The sequence below is a fragment of the Musca domestica genome, unplaced genomic scaffold (genome assembly GCF_030504385.1).
Source record: "Musca domestica strain aabys unplaced genomic scaffold, Musca_domestica.polishedcontigs.V.1.1 74, whole genome shotgun sequence".
Lineage (NCBI taxonomy): Eukaryota > Metazoa > Arthropoda > Insecta > Diptera > Muscidae > Musca > Musca domestica.
In genome coordinates, this window is record NW_026712391.1 from 3,393,152 (window position 1) to 3,411,425 (window position 18,274).

Below are 18,274 nucleotides of genomic sequence, written 5' to 3' on the forward strand. Positions count from 1 at the left end.
TTGCGGTGTAAGTTCTTGCACTTTTGGAATTTCAATGGCTTTACCCCGAGAGCTCAGTTTTTCAATATTTGCCGAATGGAATATTGCGATATGTTTAGCTCACGAGCCATTTTTCGGCCACTGCGACGCGGGGTTTCGATCAAGTCGCTTCTTTAATTTTCTAACCATTTCTGCTGATGTTGCTGTTTTCTTCCGTCCACTTCCTTGACGTCGGACTACGCTACCAGTATCACGGTAACGAGTGTGGTACGAGACACAAAAGATTTATTCACATTTAAATGCTGGAGTGCCCTCACGATATCCACTTGTGGTTTTCCAGCCAAATATAAAGAAATCGCTTGAATTCCATCACGAATAACTTTTCTTCTGGAAAATTCTCACCAAAATGCTTTGTACGCTTGTAAACAATATAATGAGCTGTCACTGCTGTCGGAATAGTGGCTTAGAAATGACAGCAGTCTGATGTTTTTTGCTGTTTTTCATCTCACCGTTTACATCTGAAGGCAAAACCGAGAGAAAAATGAGGACTTGAGATAATTTAGTAAGTTGGTATAGGTGAGGTAAGTAAAGGTTCAAATCGGTGACATCGGCTGGTAAACGGATGTCATGGTGAGAAAAAAAAATTCCAAATATCGATATTTCCCCCTCCATTCAGACACCGGTATACACACACCTAATATATGCAATTAAAATACATTTTTCCCAATTTTTTTCTTTTAGCTCAGCACAAACAATGAGAATCCGCAAACTTATACGGATCTAATATGTGAAAATTTCAATCACATATGATTTTCGAAAGCACCCAACTGTATATCTACACGAATGGTATAAATTTTCGTGCAACCTATTCGACAACACAACATTCATGCGGCGGCACAATAACAGCGGCACGTGGTATCCTGACATCGCCCAACTATCCCTTGCCCTATGCGGGAAATATTGAATGTATTTGGACGATAACAGCCAAATTGGGCAATACTATACAAATCGAATTCGATGATTTAGATATGGCCGCGAGTGAACATTGCAATGAGGACTTTTTGGAGATACGTTCATGGTTGGGCTCAAAGGCCTTGGCCATATATTGTGGTAACGCTGTGCCGGAAGAAATTCTAAAATCAAAAGATTCCATGTGGCTCAAATTTCGTAGCTCCGAGGGAAGCAGTGGCAAAGGTTTTAAATTGAAATGGAGTTATGGTAAGGGTAAAAGGGGGGGGGGGGGGGGGAGGAATCGCATTTTTTGGGAAATACTATTTCTCTCTCTCTCTCTCTCTCTTTGTTTCAGCTCATCTTACCGAATATGTGAATGAAACAAGGGGTCTCATAGAATCACCTCCCACATCATTGCTGCGTAATGAGGATGAGACTTTTGCATGGCGCATCTTGGTTCCAAGGCAGCAGTTTGTGGCATTGTATTTTAAAACCTATCTCGATGGCTTGAAGGTAAGGCAAACCTAGGTAAAAAACAGAGAATTTCCGGACCGAAACCTCCAGCATTTGGAAGGAATTTGAAAGATTAAAAAAATGCGGCCGAAAAATAAGACGCAAATGAAAACCGTTATATGGCCGTGGATAAGTAATTTTTATAAGGCAAAAATTCTGCACACATGTGTATCTTACCAGTAGGCAGGTTAAGTTCGAATACGGGCCATGTCGGTCCACGTTTTAGTATGATGGGGGCAATATTGTATCTCCTAACAATATTGATGATTTTAGTGACATTATAGAACGAAATTGTTCAAATTTCGAATTAGAAGTTCGGAATCGAAACTACAGCCTGTGGCAGAAAATTACTTAGGCAGTCCAAGTCTTCGTATAGGCCTCACAAAACGATATCTCCCTTTATTCGTTACTTCGATCATTTAGGTGACATTATTTACCGAAATTATTTAAAATTTCGTATTTCGGAATCGATACTACAACCTGATGAAATAGAGAGTTGAGCAAGAGAACTAAACTCTGTAATGTTGTTTTCTGGTCGGCTGAGGTAAGCTCGGGGTCCCCATATGAAATAAGAAGGGTTGTTTTCTCCCTGTTCTGGCGGTGTAAATCAGATGCTTTGTTTTTGAGGTGGCCCAGAAGGTGTGAAGTGGTGTGAATTCCTTATGACTTTTAATTTACGACATATTTTATTATAAACTCAGCCATATGGCTAGAGAGATACGGCAAAACGTGCCCCATCTAAACAACGGCTGGCAGATATCTATGATCTTCATAACAGATTTTGTCTTAGTAAAAATGTTTGGATGTCTGAAATTTGAAGAGAACTGGATACTTATTTCAGATTTTATAAATGTTTTGGTTATTCAAAAATTTTGACTATTTGTGGGGGAGGTACCAGAAGGAATAGTCCGATATCTACCATCATTGTAACAGATCTTGTGTTGATAGAAATATTGAGATGTGCCAAGTCTGAATGGAATCGGATGTTAACTTCGTGTTTTATTAGCTTCATGGACATTATAGAACGAAATTGTTCAAATTTCGAATTAGAAGTTCGGAATCGAAACTACAGCCTGTGGCAGAAAATTACTTAGGCAGGTCCAAGTCTTCGTATAGGCCTCACAAAACGATATCTCCCTTTATTCGTTACTTCGATCATTTAGGTGACATTATTTACCGAAATTATTTAAAATTTCGTATTTCGGAATCGATACTACAACCTGATGAAATAGAGAGTTGAGCAAGAGAACTAAACTCTGTAATGTTGTTTTCTGGTCGGCTGAGGTAAGCTCGGGGTCCCCATATGAAATAAGAAGGGTTGTTTTCTCCCTGTTCTGGCGGTGTAAATCAGATGCTTTGTTTTTGAGGTGGCCCAGAAGGTGTGAAGTGGTGTGAATTCCTTATGACTTTTAATTACGACATATTTTATTATAAACTCAGCCATATGGCTAGAGAGATACGGCAAAACGTGCCCCATCGAAACAACGACTGGCAGATATCTATGATCTTCATAACAGATTTTGTCTTAGTAAAAATGTTTGGATGTCTGAAATTTGAAGAGAACTGGATACTTATTTCAGATTTTATAAATGTTTTGGTTATTCAAAAATTTGACTATTTGTGGGGGAGGTACCAGAAGGAATAGTCCGATATCTACCATCATTGTAACAGATCTTGTGTTGATAGAAATATTGAGATGTGCCAAGTCTGAATGGAATCGGATGTTAACTTCGTGTTTTATTAGCTTCATGGATATTTAAAATTTTGACTCTTTGTGGGGGAGATACCAGATTGAGTGGGACGATAAATTCCATCTTCACAGCAGATCTTGTGTCAGTAGAAATAATGGGATTTGCGAAATTTGAAGAGAACCGGATACTTATTTCAGATTTTATGACCGTTTTGGTTATTCAAAAATTTGACCCTTTGTGCGGGAGGTACCAGACGAAATGGTCCAATCTCCATCATTTTTATAACAGACCTTGTGTTGGTAGAAATATTGAGATGTGCCAAGTGTGAATGGAATCGGATGTTAATTTCGTGTTTTATAAACTTCATTGATATTCAAAATTTTGACCCTTTGGGGGGGGGAGATACCAGAATGAGTGGAACGATAAATTCCATCTTCATAGCAGATCTTGTGTCAGTAGAAATAATGGTATTTGCGAAATTTGAAGAGAACCGGATACTTATTTCAGATTTTATGATCGTTTTGGTTATTCAAAATGTTGACCCTTTGTGAGGGATGTACCAGAAGGAATGGTCAGATATCTACCATCTTTATAACAGATCTTGTGTTGATAGAAATATTGAGATATACCAGGTCTTAATGGAATCGGATGTTATTTTCGCGTTTTATAAACTTCATTGATATTCAAAATTTTGACCTTTGGGGGGGGAGGGGGGTAGATACCAGAATGAGTGGAACGATAAATTCCATCTTCACAGCAGATCTTGTATTAGTAGAAATAATGGGATATGCGAAATTTGAAGAGGACCGGATACTTATTTCAGATTTTATGATCGTTTTGGTTATTCAAAATTTTCTACCCTTTATGGGGGAGGTACCAGGCGGAATGGACGGATTTCCACCATTTTTATAACAGACCTTGTTTTGATAGAAATAATGAGATGAGCCAAGACTGAATGGAATCGGATGTTAATTTCGTGTTTTATAAGCTTCATGAATATTCAAAATGTTGACTCTTTGTGGGGGAGATACCAGAAGGAATGGGCCGATATCATCCCTTTTCACACTAGACCCTGGGTTAAAAAAAAAATATTGTGATTTGTGTAATTTGAAGACCATCGGACTTTTAAATCACATTTTATAAAAGTCAAAATTATTCAAAATTTTAACCCTTTGTGGGGGAGGTATTTGATGGAGTGGACCGATATTGTAGATTATCACACCTGACCTAGCACTGATGCAAATATAAGGATTTGCAAAGTTGGAGAAAAATCGGATTGTCCTCTCTTTTTGTGTGCATTAAATTATTTTCTTTGAAAATGTTTACATTTTGTGGGGGAGGTACCAGAAGGAATGGAAAGATGTTGCTCATCTCCGAACTCGATCTAAGTTTAATAAAAATATTCCGATGTATAAAGATAGGATCAAATCGGATTCTCCCTTCGAGAGTTATCGTGCGCACCAGCCAGCCAGACAGACGGATGGATGGACGGACGGACATCGCTAGATCGACTCCAAATGTCCTGAAACAGATTTGGTCCAAAGAGACCTAAGATCTAAAACCGTTATTTCGATGAATTGGCCTTATCAAATTATATATACCCTCTGTAGCCATATAACTGAGGGTATACAAGGTTATGAGAAAGAAGGGAGTAAAATCATAGACAAATAAAGGTATAGACTAAAAAGTTTTAAAAATTTCCCTTCCGGCAGATGTCACTATTGTTGATCGTGGGCCAGTCAAGTCACTCAGGGCTAGTGAAGTCACTCGACTTCGAAAACAATTTATTCATTTTTCTGCTATTTAAGTACCATATTTTTATATTTCACGACATATTTGGATAATGTAAAAGTAAACAAAGTCGATGTTTCGTTTATAATTGATAAATAATAAAGAATCATAAAAATATTTAATATTTTGTATTTTGAGAGAATTGAGTGAGTCCACTGAACCTCTCTCACAGCATGAACGACATCTATTGAATCACTTTTTTCAAAGATAACAGATGAGACAACTTTTTAGTCTATATCTAATTTGTCTATGGTAAAATGAGCTAAATATCAATTTTTCTTCGGCTCTCTTTTCTAAAAACTCTCTTTCCTTTCGGTCAAAATTTACATTCATTCACAAAACCATCAACAACTACAATTTTTTTAATTTTTTACCAAAAATCGTGTCTCATTGTTTGTTACGACCTTTTAATGGTCGCCACCAAATGAAGCAAGGTATTTACTTTCTCACTCACTCACTCTCTCTCTCTCTCTCTCCTCACCTTACAGCTCTACGACGGCTATGACTCTACAGCTCTGCCCATCGAAATTTCCGATGCTCCCTGGCGTTTTGTATCCAGCTCGAATGTCCTGTACTTCGAAACTGACATTGAAACCCAATTATTTTCAAATATCATGGAACACCACAAATGTGACAGTTGTCGACTCGAATGTCACCACATCCAAGTGTCACGTGGATAGATTGATAAAACCTCATGCCAGTGTTATGATCTATTCACCAAATTATCCTTCAAAATATGATAATAATCTGGCCTGTGATTGGATTTTTAAGCCGTTTCTGAGTACCCAGCATGTGGTCTGTGAGGTGTATGAGGTTAAGTTGGAAAATGTTAGTGCCTGTACATCCGATTACTTGAAAATATCTACGTCCAGTGATCTGGTGCAGTGGCATGAAGAAGCCAAACTTTGCGATAGTCCCGACAAGACATATACACCGTATCGCATCTATAATGGTACACCTAATCTGAAATTGGATTTTGTTACAGACGTATCGATTAAGGGCAAGGGATTCGCTGCTCGGATTATTACAAAATGTGGTTCAAATTTAACCCAATCGGTGGGTTTCATAGAGGGAGAGAAACTTCTCTATGAAACCGATTGCCATTGGCGCATTCGAGTTCGACCGGGCAAACGTATACTCCTACAGTTTGACTTTGCTCCAGCCATAGTGAAAAATCCGCCAGAATGTCTTGATTATGTCTTGATTTATGATGGCATTGATAGGCATGCACCACTCTTGCCACCCGGCAAAACTATGCATCCCACAAAATGTTAGCCAAATCCAAATGAATTCCAGCAGCAATTATCTGGCCATCCAATACAAGTTAGCCCTGCCCAGACCAATCATGTCGAGGCGCTGGAATCTCACCTATCGCGAATACTCGACATGCAATGAAGAATATCGCTTGATACCTGAGGCGAACAGCATCAATATTACCTCACCGAATTATCCCAATGTACCACCGCCCCACACGGAGTGTGAGTGGAGAGTAATGGCACCGCGTGGAGAACTAATCGATATCAAGTTCTTCGATGATTTCCACATGAATACCAAATACTGTGACCGGGAGTATGTTGAGCTATTCGATGGTGCCACTGCCTTGGCCAAGAGTTTGGGAAAATATTGCCGCACCCCACCGCCCTTGAAAACCACACAGAATCTATTATATATCCACTATCTGACCGATGTCAGTGAACCCAGGGCCGGCTTCAAGGTACAGCTATCGATTGGCAAATGTGGTGGAACCTTCACAGCCTCGAGTGAAATAATTACCTCTCCCGGCTATCCCCAACCCGGCGCCTATCCCGCACACAGTGAATGCGACTACGTCATCAGCCAACCAGCGGACACTAGAATACGTCTAATCCTACTGAACATAAATTTACCGTTTAATCACAATTTTCCCAAAAGCAAAGATTATTTGGAGATTATACCCATAATTCCAGCCGAGGTCAATGAAACTATACCATCGGTATTTGTGTTCGGCAATGCCACAAGGGGAACCCAAATCGATTTGAATGTCAACAAGGCCATCATCCGTTTCCATACATCTGCCAGAGCCACTCTATATCATGGTTTCCAAATAAAATTTAATCGCTTTAGCGGCCAATGTCATCAGGAAATGGAGGGTGTATCAGGTCCAATAACATTGAGTTTCCCGCGTAGATCATTCTATTCCAGTTACTGTCGTTGGAAAATGACCGTGCCGAAGGGTTTGAGAGTGCGTTTGGAGTTCCTAAATATGGGCGATTTTGAAGTGCAAAATGAAAGCAGGTGAGTAAAATGTTGTGAGGAAATTCGGCTTCTTCTGAAATGCATAAAAACCTGAATATTTTTCGAAAGTGAAAAAAATCGGAAATCGAAAAAAATCCCAAAATTTTATCGAAATTCGAAAGGTTTATTTGTCTTTTCCTATTTACATTTTCAAATGTCTACAATAGTTGGCCCCGAATTTTTTTTTTTTTTTTTTTTTTTTTTTTTGTTTTGTTATAGAAACATGTTCATGTATCCGTCAACATTCTTGGAAGGAAAATATGAAGCATGGGAAAATATTAGGATTGTTCCAGAACCTGCAAGAATCTACTAGTTTTGCATTTTTTTCGATATCATAAAAGGAAAATCGGTTATCGTAGTAAAAAAAATTTACGTTCTTGCAGTTCTGGAACAGACAATTGTTATTAAAAATTATAAGAGAAGTTTGCTAAGTGATATCACCCATGTAGCTCCTCCATCTTTTCATTCGGTCTCTTTTGAAGATCCCAGAGCTGCTTTGTCCGCCGCCTTCAATTTCCAAGCTGAACCGTCTACATATGTCGTTTTCTTTCTGGAAGCAATAGTGTGATATTTCTCTGGTAGTGCCATCTTACAGACCTTGGACAGATTGTCGTTCCAGCGTTGCAAGCGCATAATTTCCTGTCACCCCAGCCTGCCTTTTTTCCAGTTACATGACTTCCACTAGGCATTTTCATTTTCTTGTGATAACTTGTGCTTCCTTGAGCATCTTAATACTCCAGTGTGGTAAATGACCATCTTTATTCGTCTTCATCTCTTTGGCATACGGCTCATCCTTGACTCCTCTACTTTTCGGTTTCGACATGGCGTTTTGCTTCTGTTGGCACTTCGATTCTTTAGTGGTTGATACCTTTCCATTCAAGTCTCCAGGATTTGATTCTTGTTCTTCCCCCAATACTACAACCTCAGTAATAGATTCCTCTACTTCAAGTCTGTTTGCTTTGAGTATCTCTACGGGCCCTTGCGAAGAAGTCATCCTTTCCGAAAGCAGTTTTACTTGAGATTTGCTTGAACTCCTACTGCATGCAATATTACCTTAGAAGCCTCTAAATCGGATTGATTTGCTGAACTTGATCTTGTAGAACATCATCCTACAATTTTAAGTCCCGTTAAACCTTCACGTTCAATAACTGCATCCTTTCTCTAAGACCAACATTGACATCCACAGCAGCCTTCAGGCTATATTCAAGTTTAATGTTAAACTTATCGTATTTTCTCTCAGCTGCCCTACTGGCCTTCTCTGAAGAATTCAGCATCTCCGAAAGCAATATTACTTCCTCCTACAAAGACTTTAGGTTGAGATTTGTGGGAACACTTACTGCATGCTCTATTTCCTCAGCAGACACCAATTCGGAGTTTCTGAATTTGATCTTGTAGGACATGGCATTTATATTCATTCACATCATCCTTCGATTTTAAGTTAAATCAGCATTTCCGAAACCCGTTTTACTTTCTCCTCCAAAGATTTTACGCTGAGATTTGTTTGAAATCTTATTGCATGGTCTATTTCCGGACATGAGTTCCTGAACTTGATCTTGTAGGACACCGCAGTTATATTCATTATCATCATCCTTCGATTTGACCTTGACGTTCAATAACTACATCCTTTCTCTAAGACCAACATTGGCATCTACAGCAACCTTCAGGCTGCATTCAAGCTTAATGTTTAATTTATCGTTTTTGCTCTCAGCTGCTCTACGGGCCTTCTGCGAAGAAGTCAGCCTTCAACTTTAAGTCTCGTTGAACCTTGACTTTCAATAACTGCATCCTTTCTCTTAGATCAACATTGGCATCTACAGCAACTTTCAGGCTACATTCAAGCTTAATGTTAAACTTATCATTGTTGCTCTCAGCTGCTCTACGGGCCTTCTCCGAAAGCAGTTTTACTTCCTCCCACAAAGACTTTACGTTGAGATTTGTTTGAAATCTTACTGCATATACTCACTCACATCATCCTTCAATTTTAAGTCTCGTTGAACCTTGACGTTCAATAACTGCATCCTTTCTCTAAGACCAACATTGGGATCTACAGCCACCTTCAGACTACATTCAAGCTTAACGTTAAACTTATCATGTTTGCTCTCAGCTGCTCTACGGGCCTTTTCCGAAGAAGTTATTTTACTTCCTCCTCCAAAGACATTACGTTGAGGTTGGTTTGAACTCTTACTGTATGCGCTATTTCCTAAGAAGCCACCAATTTGGACTTGAGTTTCTGAAGTTTATCTTGTAAGATAGGACATTTATACTCATTCATATCATCCTTCAATTTTAAGCCTCGACGTTCAATAACTGCATCCTTTCTCTAATACCAACATTGGCATCTACAGCAACCTTCATAATAAAATAATTTTCCACACTCCGTCATCTTATGACCAACTTCGTGGTTAAAACCTTTCTTCAACTCATCACTGGCGGCAATTTCACCGAATCGTTCTCCTGGGGATACGGACATGAAGCCTCACCCCTTCTGTCTGAAGATCTCAGATATGAAGCCCCTTCGGTAAGTTTGTCTTCTGTGCTGAAGTCTCTTTCTGACTCAGTATCCTTTTATTAGGCTGCTAAGTTTTCCTATGTATGGGAACAATTCCTAGCTGACTGAACTTCCTCGACGTACTATCTCTACGACGCGCTATCCTCTATTGTCCGGCTTTAATGAGCAATGTAAATCGGGATCCTTAGTTTCATAAAAGACAGCACGCCTTTCCTTATTGAGTGGTTGCAGGACACCGATTTATTAAATTTATTTCTAAAGAACTACTTATGATGATATAATTTAACCTAAATTTGCATTAAGTGTAAAAGAGGGAGATACCAACGTCTATGCACCATTCCACCATAAATCTTAGGGCGAGGTCATAAACACGCGTAGCTTTCTCAAATGTGCCAATCAAACATGCTGCACTTGCTTATCCGTCTGAGTAAATATTACATCCCGTTTTCGATCTTCAATATACCGCATGCAAGAATTGAATATTCTTTATTATTTATTTCTAATGGCTCGAAGGTCTGCTCATCACATTTTCTTATCTTATTTAATGTGGACCGCATTAAAAAGGCCCTTGTTTAACAAATCTCTCTCATCTACAGTCGGAAGCCCCGCTATTCCCTTTTATTATGTATTCACTTAACCAAGATCAATGGATATATTTTGAAATGAGGTTACCTTGAATTAATTGCATACTTCAATAATATAACCCATTTTTATTCCACATTCTGCTTTCCCCGCTTTCTTTCAGATCCATTAGCTTTACCATTTACAACGACCATGAAATGCAATCGAAAATATTAACCTTCGATATGAACAGCTATGATCCAAACACCATAATTCAGTCCAGCGATAATACTATGCTAGTCAGTATCTACATACCCACGATGACGATGCCGTATAGGAGCCTCAAGGCTCACTACTACTCCGACAGCGAGTCATTTTGTCCGCCAAATATTGATGAAACCAAGCTCGAAGGCCGCATCGATATAGGCGATTGGCAACCGAACTTCCAGCAGCCCTACTATTGTAAAGCGAAAATTAACTTGAATCCCTCGGAAACATTGGTGTTCAACATTAGCCGCTTTGAGCTGAAAACACTTGGCGGAATGCCGCGTGTGGTCAATGCATTGAGTTTTCGTGACAATTTGGTGATAGCAAGCTATAGGGAAAATCTGACACAGGTCTTGCATCCACAATCGCAACCGGTGGGTTTTTGGCAAATTATACAAACCGATTACGAACGAATTGTCAAGCTATCCATGTCGTATCGGCGTCATGCTTGCGGTGGCAACTATGTGGTAAGGGATGGCCTAACCATTGAACAGCCGGATATACGCGATATCGGCTATGGTGCTATAATGTGTGTGTGGAGTCTAAATCGGCCGTATTATTATGGACGCACAGACGCTGCATTCCGCTTGGTGGGCAATTTCACATTCAGCGATTCTTGTGAACGTGAATTTATCCTAATCAAGGAGCAAAGATGGCAAACGGATGCCGTGAAAAAGCTTTGCCGCGGTGAAGGTGAAGACACCTCACTCGATTACAATCTGAAGCATAGCCGTTCATTTGTGGTTTACCAGGCGGAAAGTTATGTATACTCCAAAACACAATTCCATTTTGAGGCCAAGAAAACCATTGTCTGTGGTTCCAAGACCATGGTAACTTTCGCCTCAACCCGGGTGGAGGTGGATCGGCAAACCTATCGCAATAATGAAGAATGCCTCTGGATCTTTAAGGCCCAACGAGGTTTCTATTTGCAGGTGACCTTCTACGGTCGTTTCTTTGTGGAGCACTCGGAAAATTGTAGCCGAGATTATGTGGAAATACAACATAAAGAAGATGGCCTCTGGATACCAGATGTTCGCTACTGTGGCAGAGATCTGCCACCGATTTACAATTCCAGCACCAATCAAATTCAAATAATATTCCGCACAAATGAAAACGTAACCGCGGATGGTTTCTCCCTCTTTGTTCGCAGCCACTGTTCGCTGGTGGTTAATGTCACCAGTTCGGAGGTGAAAACTATTTACCGGCCACAAAATTTGCCATATCGCAATCTAAGAACCCAGTGTGAATATATCTTTCAGTCGAATGAAAAAGATAATTGATCAAGGTTAGGGCAACATCTGCAGCGGCTACCTTCAGCTATAGAAGGTCCTCAAATCAGGGAGTCTGTTTTATGGTGTATAAACGTGATACGCAGCCTGCAACAAAACATTGCGAATTAGAATTCGAAGAAAGGGCCTACAACTATTTGCGATTGACGACCAATGAAAACGGGGAGTACAGCCTTGAATACAGCTTCGATACATGTGGTGGCAACGTGACCAATAGTCATCAAATCATACGCCCTCAGAAACATGAACACCTCGACGTATATGCCAACAATATGAATTGTGTGTGGTATGTAACAGCTCCAGCCGATCACTCCATTGTGGTGCGTTTTAAATATTTCAACATGGAAGAGCGCCGTGATCATTTGAGCGTTTACTCGGGACATGCTATATTGGGCGAGAAACGTGTTAGCCAGTTGTCGGGCAACCTAATGGACACATTGCCCACCATCATTGTCGATCACAACCAAGCCGTTATCAATGCCATCTCTGATTCCGTAATTGCGGCCAGTGGCTTCGAGGGCCAAATTGTCTTCATACCGAATTGCAATGAACGCATTTCGCTTACCGATGGCAACTCACCCGTCAGTCTGGCCCGTAACTATGCCACATCAAGGGATGGCAAAGAGTATATGTGTCTCTATCGCATAAACGCTCCCAAAGGATATCGCATACGAACGGATATTAAAAAATTGGATATCAATGATGGCCTCTCGAATTGTTCATCTGCAGAGAATGGCCAATGTACGAATGATTCGTCGGCCTGTAACTTTGTCGAAGTATTCGATAGTGTTGAGGTGAAACAGCCGTCCATGGGAAAATTCTGTAATGCCGCCAACACCACTTTGTTCAGTTCATACAATGATGCAATGTTAAAATTCATTGGCGCCCAAGAGAGGTCATACAGTTTCGAAATAATTCTTACCATGGAAAAGAGCGAGTGTGGCACAACGGATGTATATACATTGGGAGTAGATGAGGTAAGTGGCTGAGAGCAATGTTGCTAAGAAAAAAAAACTTGATCGTTCATGATCAGCATACTCGATATTTTGATGATTTTCGACGCATTTTTCAACGGATTTGTCTAAAAAGTGGGATTTGTAGGTCACAATGGATTCTAGCTCCGGTGGCGGAACATTGAATATTTAGGTCCACGCTTTCACAAAACTTCCGGTGCTATGTTGTTAATTTTGTCACGAAAATTTGGTTATTAATTGCTCAATAGTCTCAGGCTTATTAACATAAATTTACCCCTTTAAATAACCCCAAAGGAACAGTCTGGAGCGTTTAAATCCGTAGAATGCAAAGGCTAGTTAATCTTTAACCAAAGATGACGCGTAAAATAGCCATTGTGGCCCACGCATTGTGCGCTCCGTCCTGTTGGAACCATATTTACGGATGATTTTCCAGGTCTGACCTTACAAACTTTCCTATAATGGCCCGATATCGATCACCGCTGGGGGAAATTGCGACACCTCGTCAATTATCCTTTCTGAAGAAACTCCGAAGCAAACAGCACACTTAACTGGGTGCAATTGTCGCTGATGAAATACTCTCGGACTTTTCGTAGCCCATATCCTACTAGTTAACGAACCCAATTAATTGGAAAAGGGTTTCGTCACTCAGAACTAAGGTATGACTATAATTAGGATTTTTCTTTGCTGGAAATATATTGCATAGTCAAGTGGTTCCTGGTACTCTGTCGGTTTCAATTCTTGAACTGATTTGAATTTTGTATGGAAACATTCTTACGGTATGCAAAATTCACCGCAGCATCTCTCTTGAAAGGCCAATTTGTGTCTGACATCTCCTGCTTAATATTTCTGGATCCTCACGAATACTCTCCTGTACCACTTAAATATTGTCAAGCGTGTGGACAGTTCGCAGTCTACCGGAACCAGGAAGCATCCTTACTGTTCCTTGTTGTCGAAAATTTACAACAACTCGGTTTATTGTTGACTGAGAGGGTGTTACCGGGACATTAAATTGACGAAGAAAAATTCGAGTTTATATACCTTCAAAAGATTCTTAAAAATCATTTAAGTCCAAAATCTGCACAATCTGTCCCTTCTAAGGATCCTTTAATACACATTTTTGCTTCTTCTAAGGAACCTTTAAAATTCTTAAAAAATCTGCTTAAATAGGCCTTCTGAGGACCTATTATTTTCTTAAAAAGTCCCACGTTTTACGGAATTCCAAGGATCTTTGAAAATTCTTGATTTGGGCATCATGTTCAGTTGTTTGTTGCTCTATTATAAATTGCCCAAGTCTTCTTTACAAAATACTGAAAGAAAAAATGAACTATAATAAAAAAATTATAAGAAATTCACACCAATTCGGTCTTTCTGGGCCACCCTGTACAAATACTCGAAGTAGTTTTGTGTCTCCTTTTTTAAGTAATCAAAATTAAAATAAAGAAATTGCACTCAGTAGTGACAAACCGATGAAAGAGGAAACAGTGGTAACTCTCTATGAAATGGTAAGTGGTAGCGGTAATGCACTAGGAAGTGGTAACACAAATAATTATCGATAGTAAAGATAATAGCAGGTGTACAGCTATGATAGGTTCTGTTATTAGTGCATAGAAACCATGGTAGAAGAATATAGGTAGATGCGTCGACACAGCTGCTGGGACAATGAACTGTCAAACCAATTTTGGAATTGAAAAGGTTAAATGAAAAATTATTTAAATTTGTAAAAATTGTTGAAAAACGCGAATTATAATAGCCTCCGAATGACGTAGTATAAGAAAACATATAAAAAATCTACTTATATTTGAAAAAACATTTAAATTTTTTTGACATATCAATGCTCCCAAGCGTTGATGCATCTACCTGTATTCTTCTGCCATGATAGAAACGATCCGTTCTGGAACAGCAGATCTTGATATTATTATTGAAATTAGATTACTTTGAATTAAGCAAAATTTCACAGATTCTCCAATTATATCAATTTTTATGACAATTGCATTTTAACCTTAGCTTTTCCATTCACCTTTACGTTTTCAGAGATACACCATAACTATGCCGCAGAATCACAAAGCAACATATAGTCCGAATTTACATTGTACATGGCGCTTCAAAATAAGCAGGCCGGTTTTGTTGCGATTCAATTACATTGATTTGCAAAATGTATCACAAATATCTGGTGAATGTTTGGACTATATACGAGTGAATAGATATTATGTAAGTACTGAAAATTTAAATCATCATGGAAATGTGTATAAGTATCGATTTCATTCATAGAATTTCCATCAACTTTGTGGCCATAGCTCTTCGTATCTGGGATACGAATGGGGAGTAGTAGATAAAAAATTCGAAATAACTTTTCACAGTGACGCCACGGAGGAAGCTAAAGGATTTCAACTTGTAATTGAGCCTATAAGTGGTATGTATTGCAGGAAATTGGGAGGACATATTGAAAGAGGGGAGAACATGGGAAATTGATTTGGGGAAATATTAAGGATCGTGACATAGAATATCTCCGCAATCCAAGAAAAATTCTACGAGCCAATCAAATAAAGAATATTTTGTCCAATCAGTTATAAATTATTTTCTGATTAAGACTCTTCAAACGATTAAGGTCGTATGGAGAGTAGACAAAATTGACATAATATTTTACTTTTCATCACAGAGACTATTAATCAATTAGTCGAAAGTCGACTTAGGTATCCCTAATTGGTATTGGGATTAGTAGGTTGATAATGTAACAGTCAAAATACTATTTACTGCTGGTACACATGGTACAATAAGGAGATAGAACAACTTCATAAAACTACTGAAATAAAGCTGCTAAAGCTATGGCAGCTTTCTGTCAGAATTATTCAACATTAGCTTTATTATAATAAATTGGCATTTCTATTGTACCATGCAATTCATATTTAACGCGTCAAAAACCCGATGTGGGAAGCAGAAAGATTTAAAAAAATTAACCATTTTATCTCAATTGGTCATATAAATATACATTCGAGATCACTATTCACACATTCTTATAAAAAAAAAAAGTTTTTTGGCCTTTTTTTTTCATCAAAATGAAATGACTTTACCTTCTTAATCTTACCATTGGAAAAACTTTAAAAGAAATTGGCGATGTAATCAAAAGAAATCACAATTCCTTAAAAAATTATTGACAAATACAAAAAGGCTGGAAAATTGCAGAATATTGATTATCCTCGGAGACCACGACGACCCAAATTCGAAGAATAATACGAACGGTGGAGGCTAATCCCTCTGAAAATACCGAACAATGTGTCGGAGTTATCAGGCGTAAACAAAAATGCCAGTACAGTACGTAGGGAGCCGCATGAAAATAGCATCTCTGATCGAATCCTCGAATACATTACAGAGACCAATCAGAAGCGACGCTTTTTGTATCCGAAAAAAAATGAAAATAAATATATTCTTTCTGGAGCAATGCCCTGTTAAGCAACGAAAGCAAATTTGAGAAAAAAACTGTCAAAATTTGGAAAAATAACAAATGAAAAAGCTTTAAGTTCGTCCGGACCGAACTTTGAATACCCTCCACCATTTTTAACGAATTTGGCAATTTTTAAATAAAAAAATAAATAAAATTCGTTAAAAATTCTGTTAAAATCTTAAAAATGCCAGATGTTGCTATCATATTAGAGCCTAAACAACGACGAGGACCTGCATATGTAACTTTTGTCATAAGTCATTTTAATATTCAAATGCGAAACGAAAAAATTCGGTCAATAATGTAGCTAAATCATTAATATAGGGAGGTACTATTATATAGGGGCTATACGAAGACGTGGACCTGCACAGACAATTTTATGTCTTAGGCTGTAGTACCCATTTCGAACTTCAAATACCAACTTTGAAACAATTCCGGTGAATAATGTCGCTAAAATCATTAAAATACCGAATATCGGGAGCTACCATTATATGGGGGCTATACGAAGACGTGGACCTGCACAGACAATCTTCTGTCATAGGCTTTAGTATCCATTACGAACTTCAAATACCCAATTTGAAACAATTCCGGTGAATAATATTGCTTAAATCATCAAAGTACAGAATATCGGGAGGTACCATTATATGAGGGCTATGCGAAGACGTTGACCTGCACAGAGAATCTTCTGTCTTAGGCTGTTTCAAACTTCCAATATCAAATTTGAAACAATTCCGGTGAATAATGTCACTAAAATCATCAAAATACCGAATATCGGAAGGTACTATTATATGGAAGCCATACGAAAACGTGGACCTGCACAGACAATTTTCTGTCATAGGCTTTAGTACCCATTGCGAACTTCAAATATCAAATTTGAAACAATTCCGGTGAAAAATTTAGCTAAAATCATCAAAATACCGAATATCGGGAGGTACCGTTATATGGGGGCTATACCAAAACGTGGACTTACATGACCCATTTTCAATACCAAAAGTCCTGCAGACATCATATATTTGCAGACATCGAAAAATTTGGCTTGAGTAAATCTTCATGGTTTTAACAAAATAATGACCCTAAGCATATTGCTATGCTAGTAAAGGAATGGTTGCTTTACCACAACCCAAAGCAGCTCGGTCATACAAAAATTGTATACTTTATATTGATGCTCACTGTATATGGTCAAAATGCTGAAAAAATAACATTTCAATTTAAAATTTTACTATTTAGAAACGAAAATTTAATTACATATATTTCTGTCATTTTTAGTATGCGGTCAGACATATTCTCATCCAAATGGACTTTTGGACTATTTGTACAGTGTGAAAAACTGCCAAACAAATGTTACTGTTGCCGAAAACACCAACCTCAATTTCTATATATGGGACATAATGTTTGGTGACCCCAATGAAGGCAAACATTACAAGGTAGGATAATTCCTTGAAAAAAAATTGAGTTCCTTTAAGAAAAAAATCTTGTCACTACAGATAGTTGACCTCAAGACCAACACTACCGTTTTTCATCGATCGGAAGATATTCTTAAACCGGTAGCTGTTTTTCTTAACACGAGCACGGTGCAAATTGAGGCTGTAAATGTAACATTCGGATTGGTATTTTATTCCATCAGCCAACGTACTTCGATTCCCGGCTGTGGTGGTACATATACTTTGCACAGAGGCCTGATCATTAGTCCAAATTATGAGAATGAACGCATGTTTACAAATTGTTCATGGATCATTCAGGTGCCAGCTCCAAATAGTGTAAAAATTAAATTTCTCGACTTCAATATGGGCACCATTGCCAATTGTCATTTGGACTATTTACAAATGTACGACATTATGCCCGATGGCAGTGAACAACCGTTGAAGACATTGTGCGGACCTGATACACCTAGGGAAATAATTAAATCATCGTCAAATGTAGTGCGTTTAATATCGAAGACCACACCGAATTTTGATGGTTCAGGCTGGTCACTTAGTTATAATATTGTTTAAAATTTATTAAAATAATTGTAAATAATATAAATACCTATCATACATATA

At 38.5% G+C, this 18,274-nt stretch overlaps 3 protein-coding genes across 3 annotated transcripts; all 3 read left to right on the top strand.

Moving 5' to 3' along the window:
• The first annotated feature begins 779 nt into the window (after positions 1-779).
• LOC131806373 (cubilin homolog) lies at positions 780-5,616 on the top strand. The gene is made up of 3 exons (XM_059130406.1): positions 780-1,197; positions 1,286-1,443; positions 5,414-5,616. Exons 1-3 carry the CDS (start codon positions 786-788, stop codon positions 5,603-5,605), a joined length of 762 nt encoding a protein of 253 aa, XP_058986389.1. The 5' UTR covers positions 780-785; the 3' UTR covers positions 5,606-5,616.
• Positions 5,617-5,624: 8 nt separating this feature from the next.
• On the top strand, positions 5,625-11,816 carry LOC131806371 (cubilin homolog). Its single transcript, XM_059130404.1, has 2 exons — positions 5,625-7,199; positions 10,454-11,816. Exons 1-2 carry the CDS (start codon positions 6,133-6,135, stop codon positions 11,814-11,816), a joined length of 2,430 nt encoding a protein of 809 aa, XP_058986387.1. The 5' UTR covers positions 5,625-6,132.
• Positions 11,817-11,887: 71 nt separating this feature from the next.
• Positions 11,888-18,274, top strand: LOC131806372 (cubilin homolog). Its single transcript, XM_059130405.1, has 5 exons — positions 11,888-12,802; positions 14,831-15,007; positions 15,068-15,209; positions 17,502-17,659; positions 17,720-18,274. The coding sequence occupies exons 1-5, from the start codon at positions 11,888-11,890 to the stop codon at positions 18,224-18,226; spliced, it is 1,899 nt and encodes a 632-aa protein (XP_058986388.1). The 3' UTR covers positions 18,227-18,274.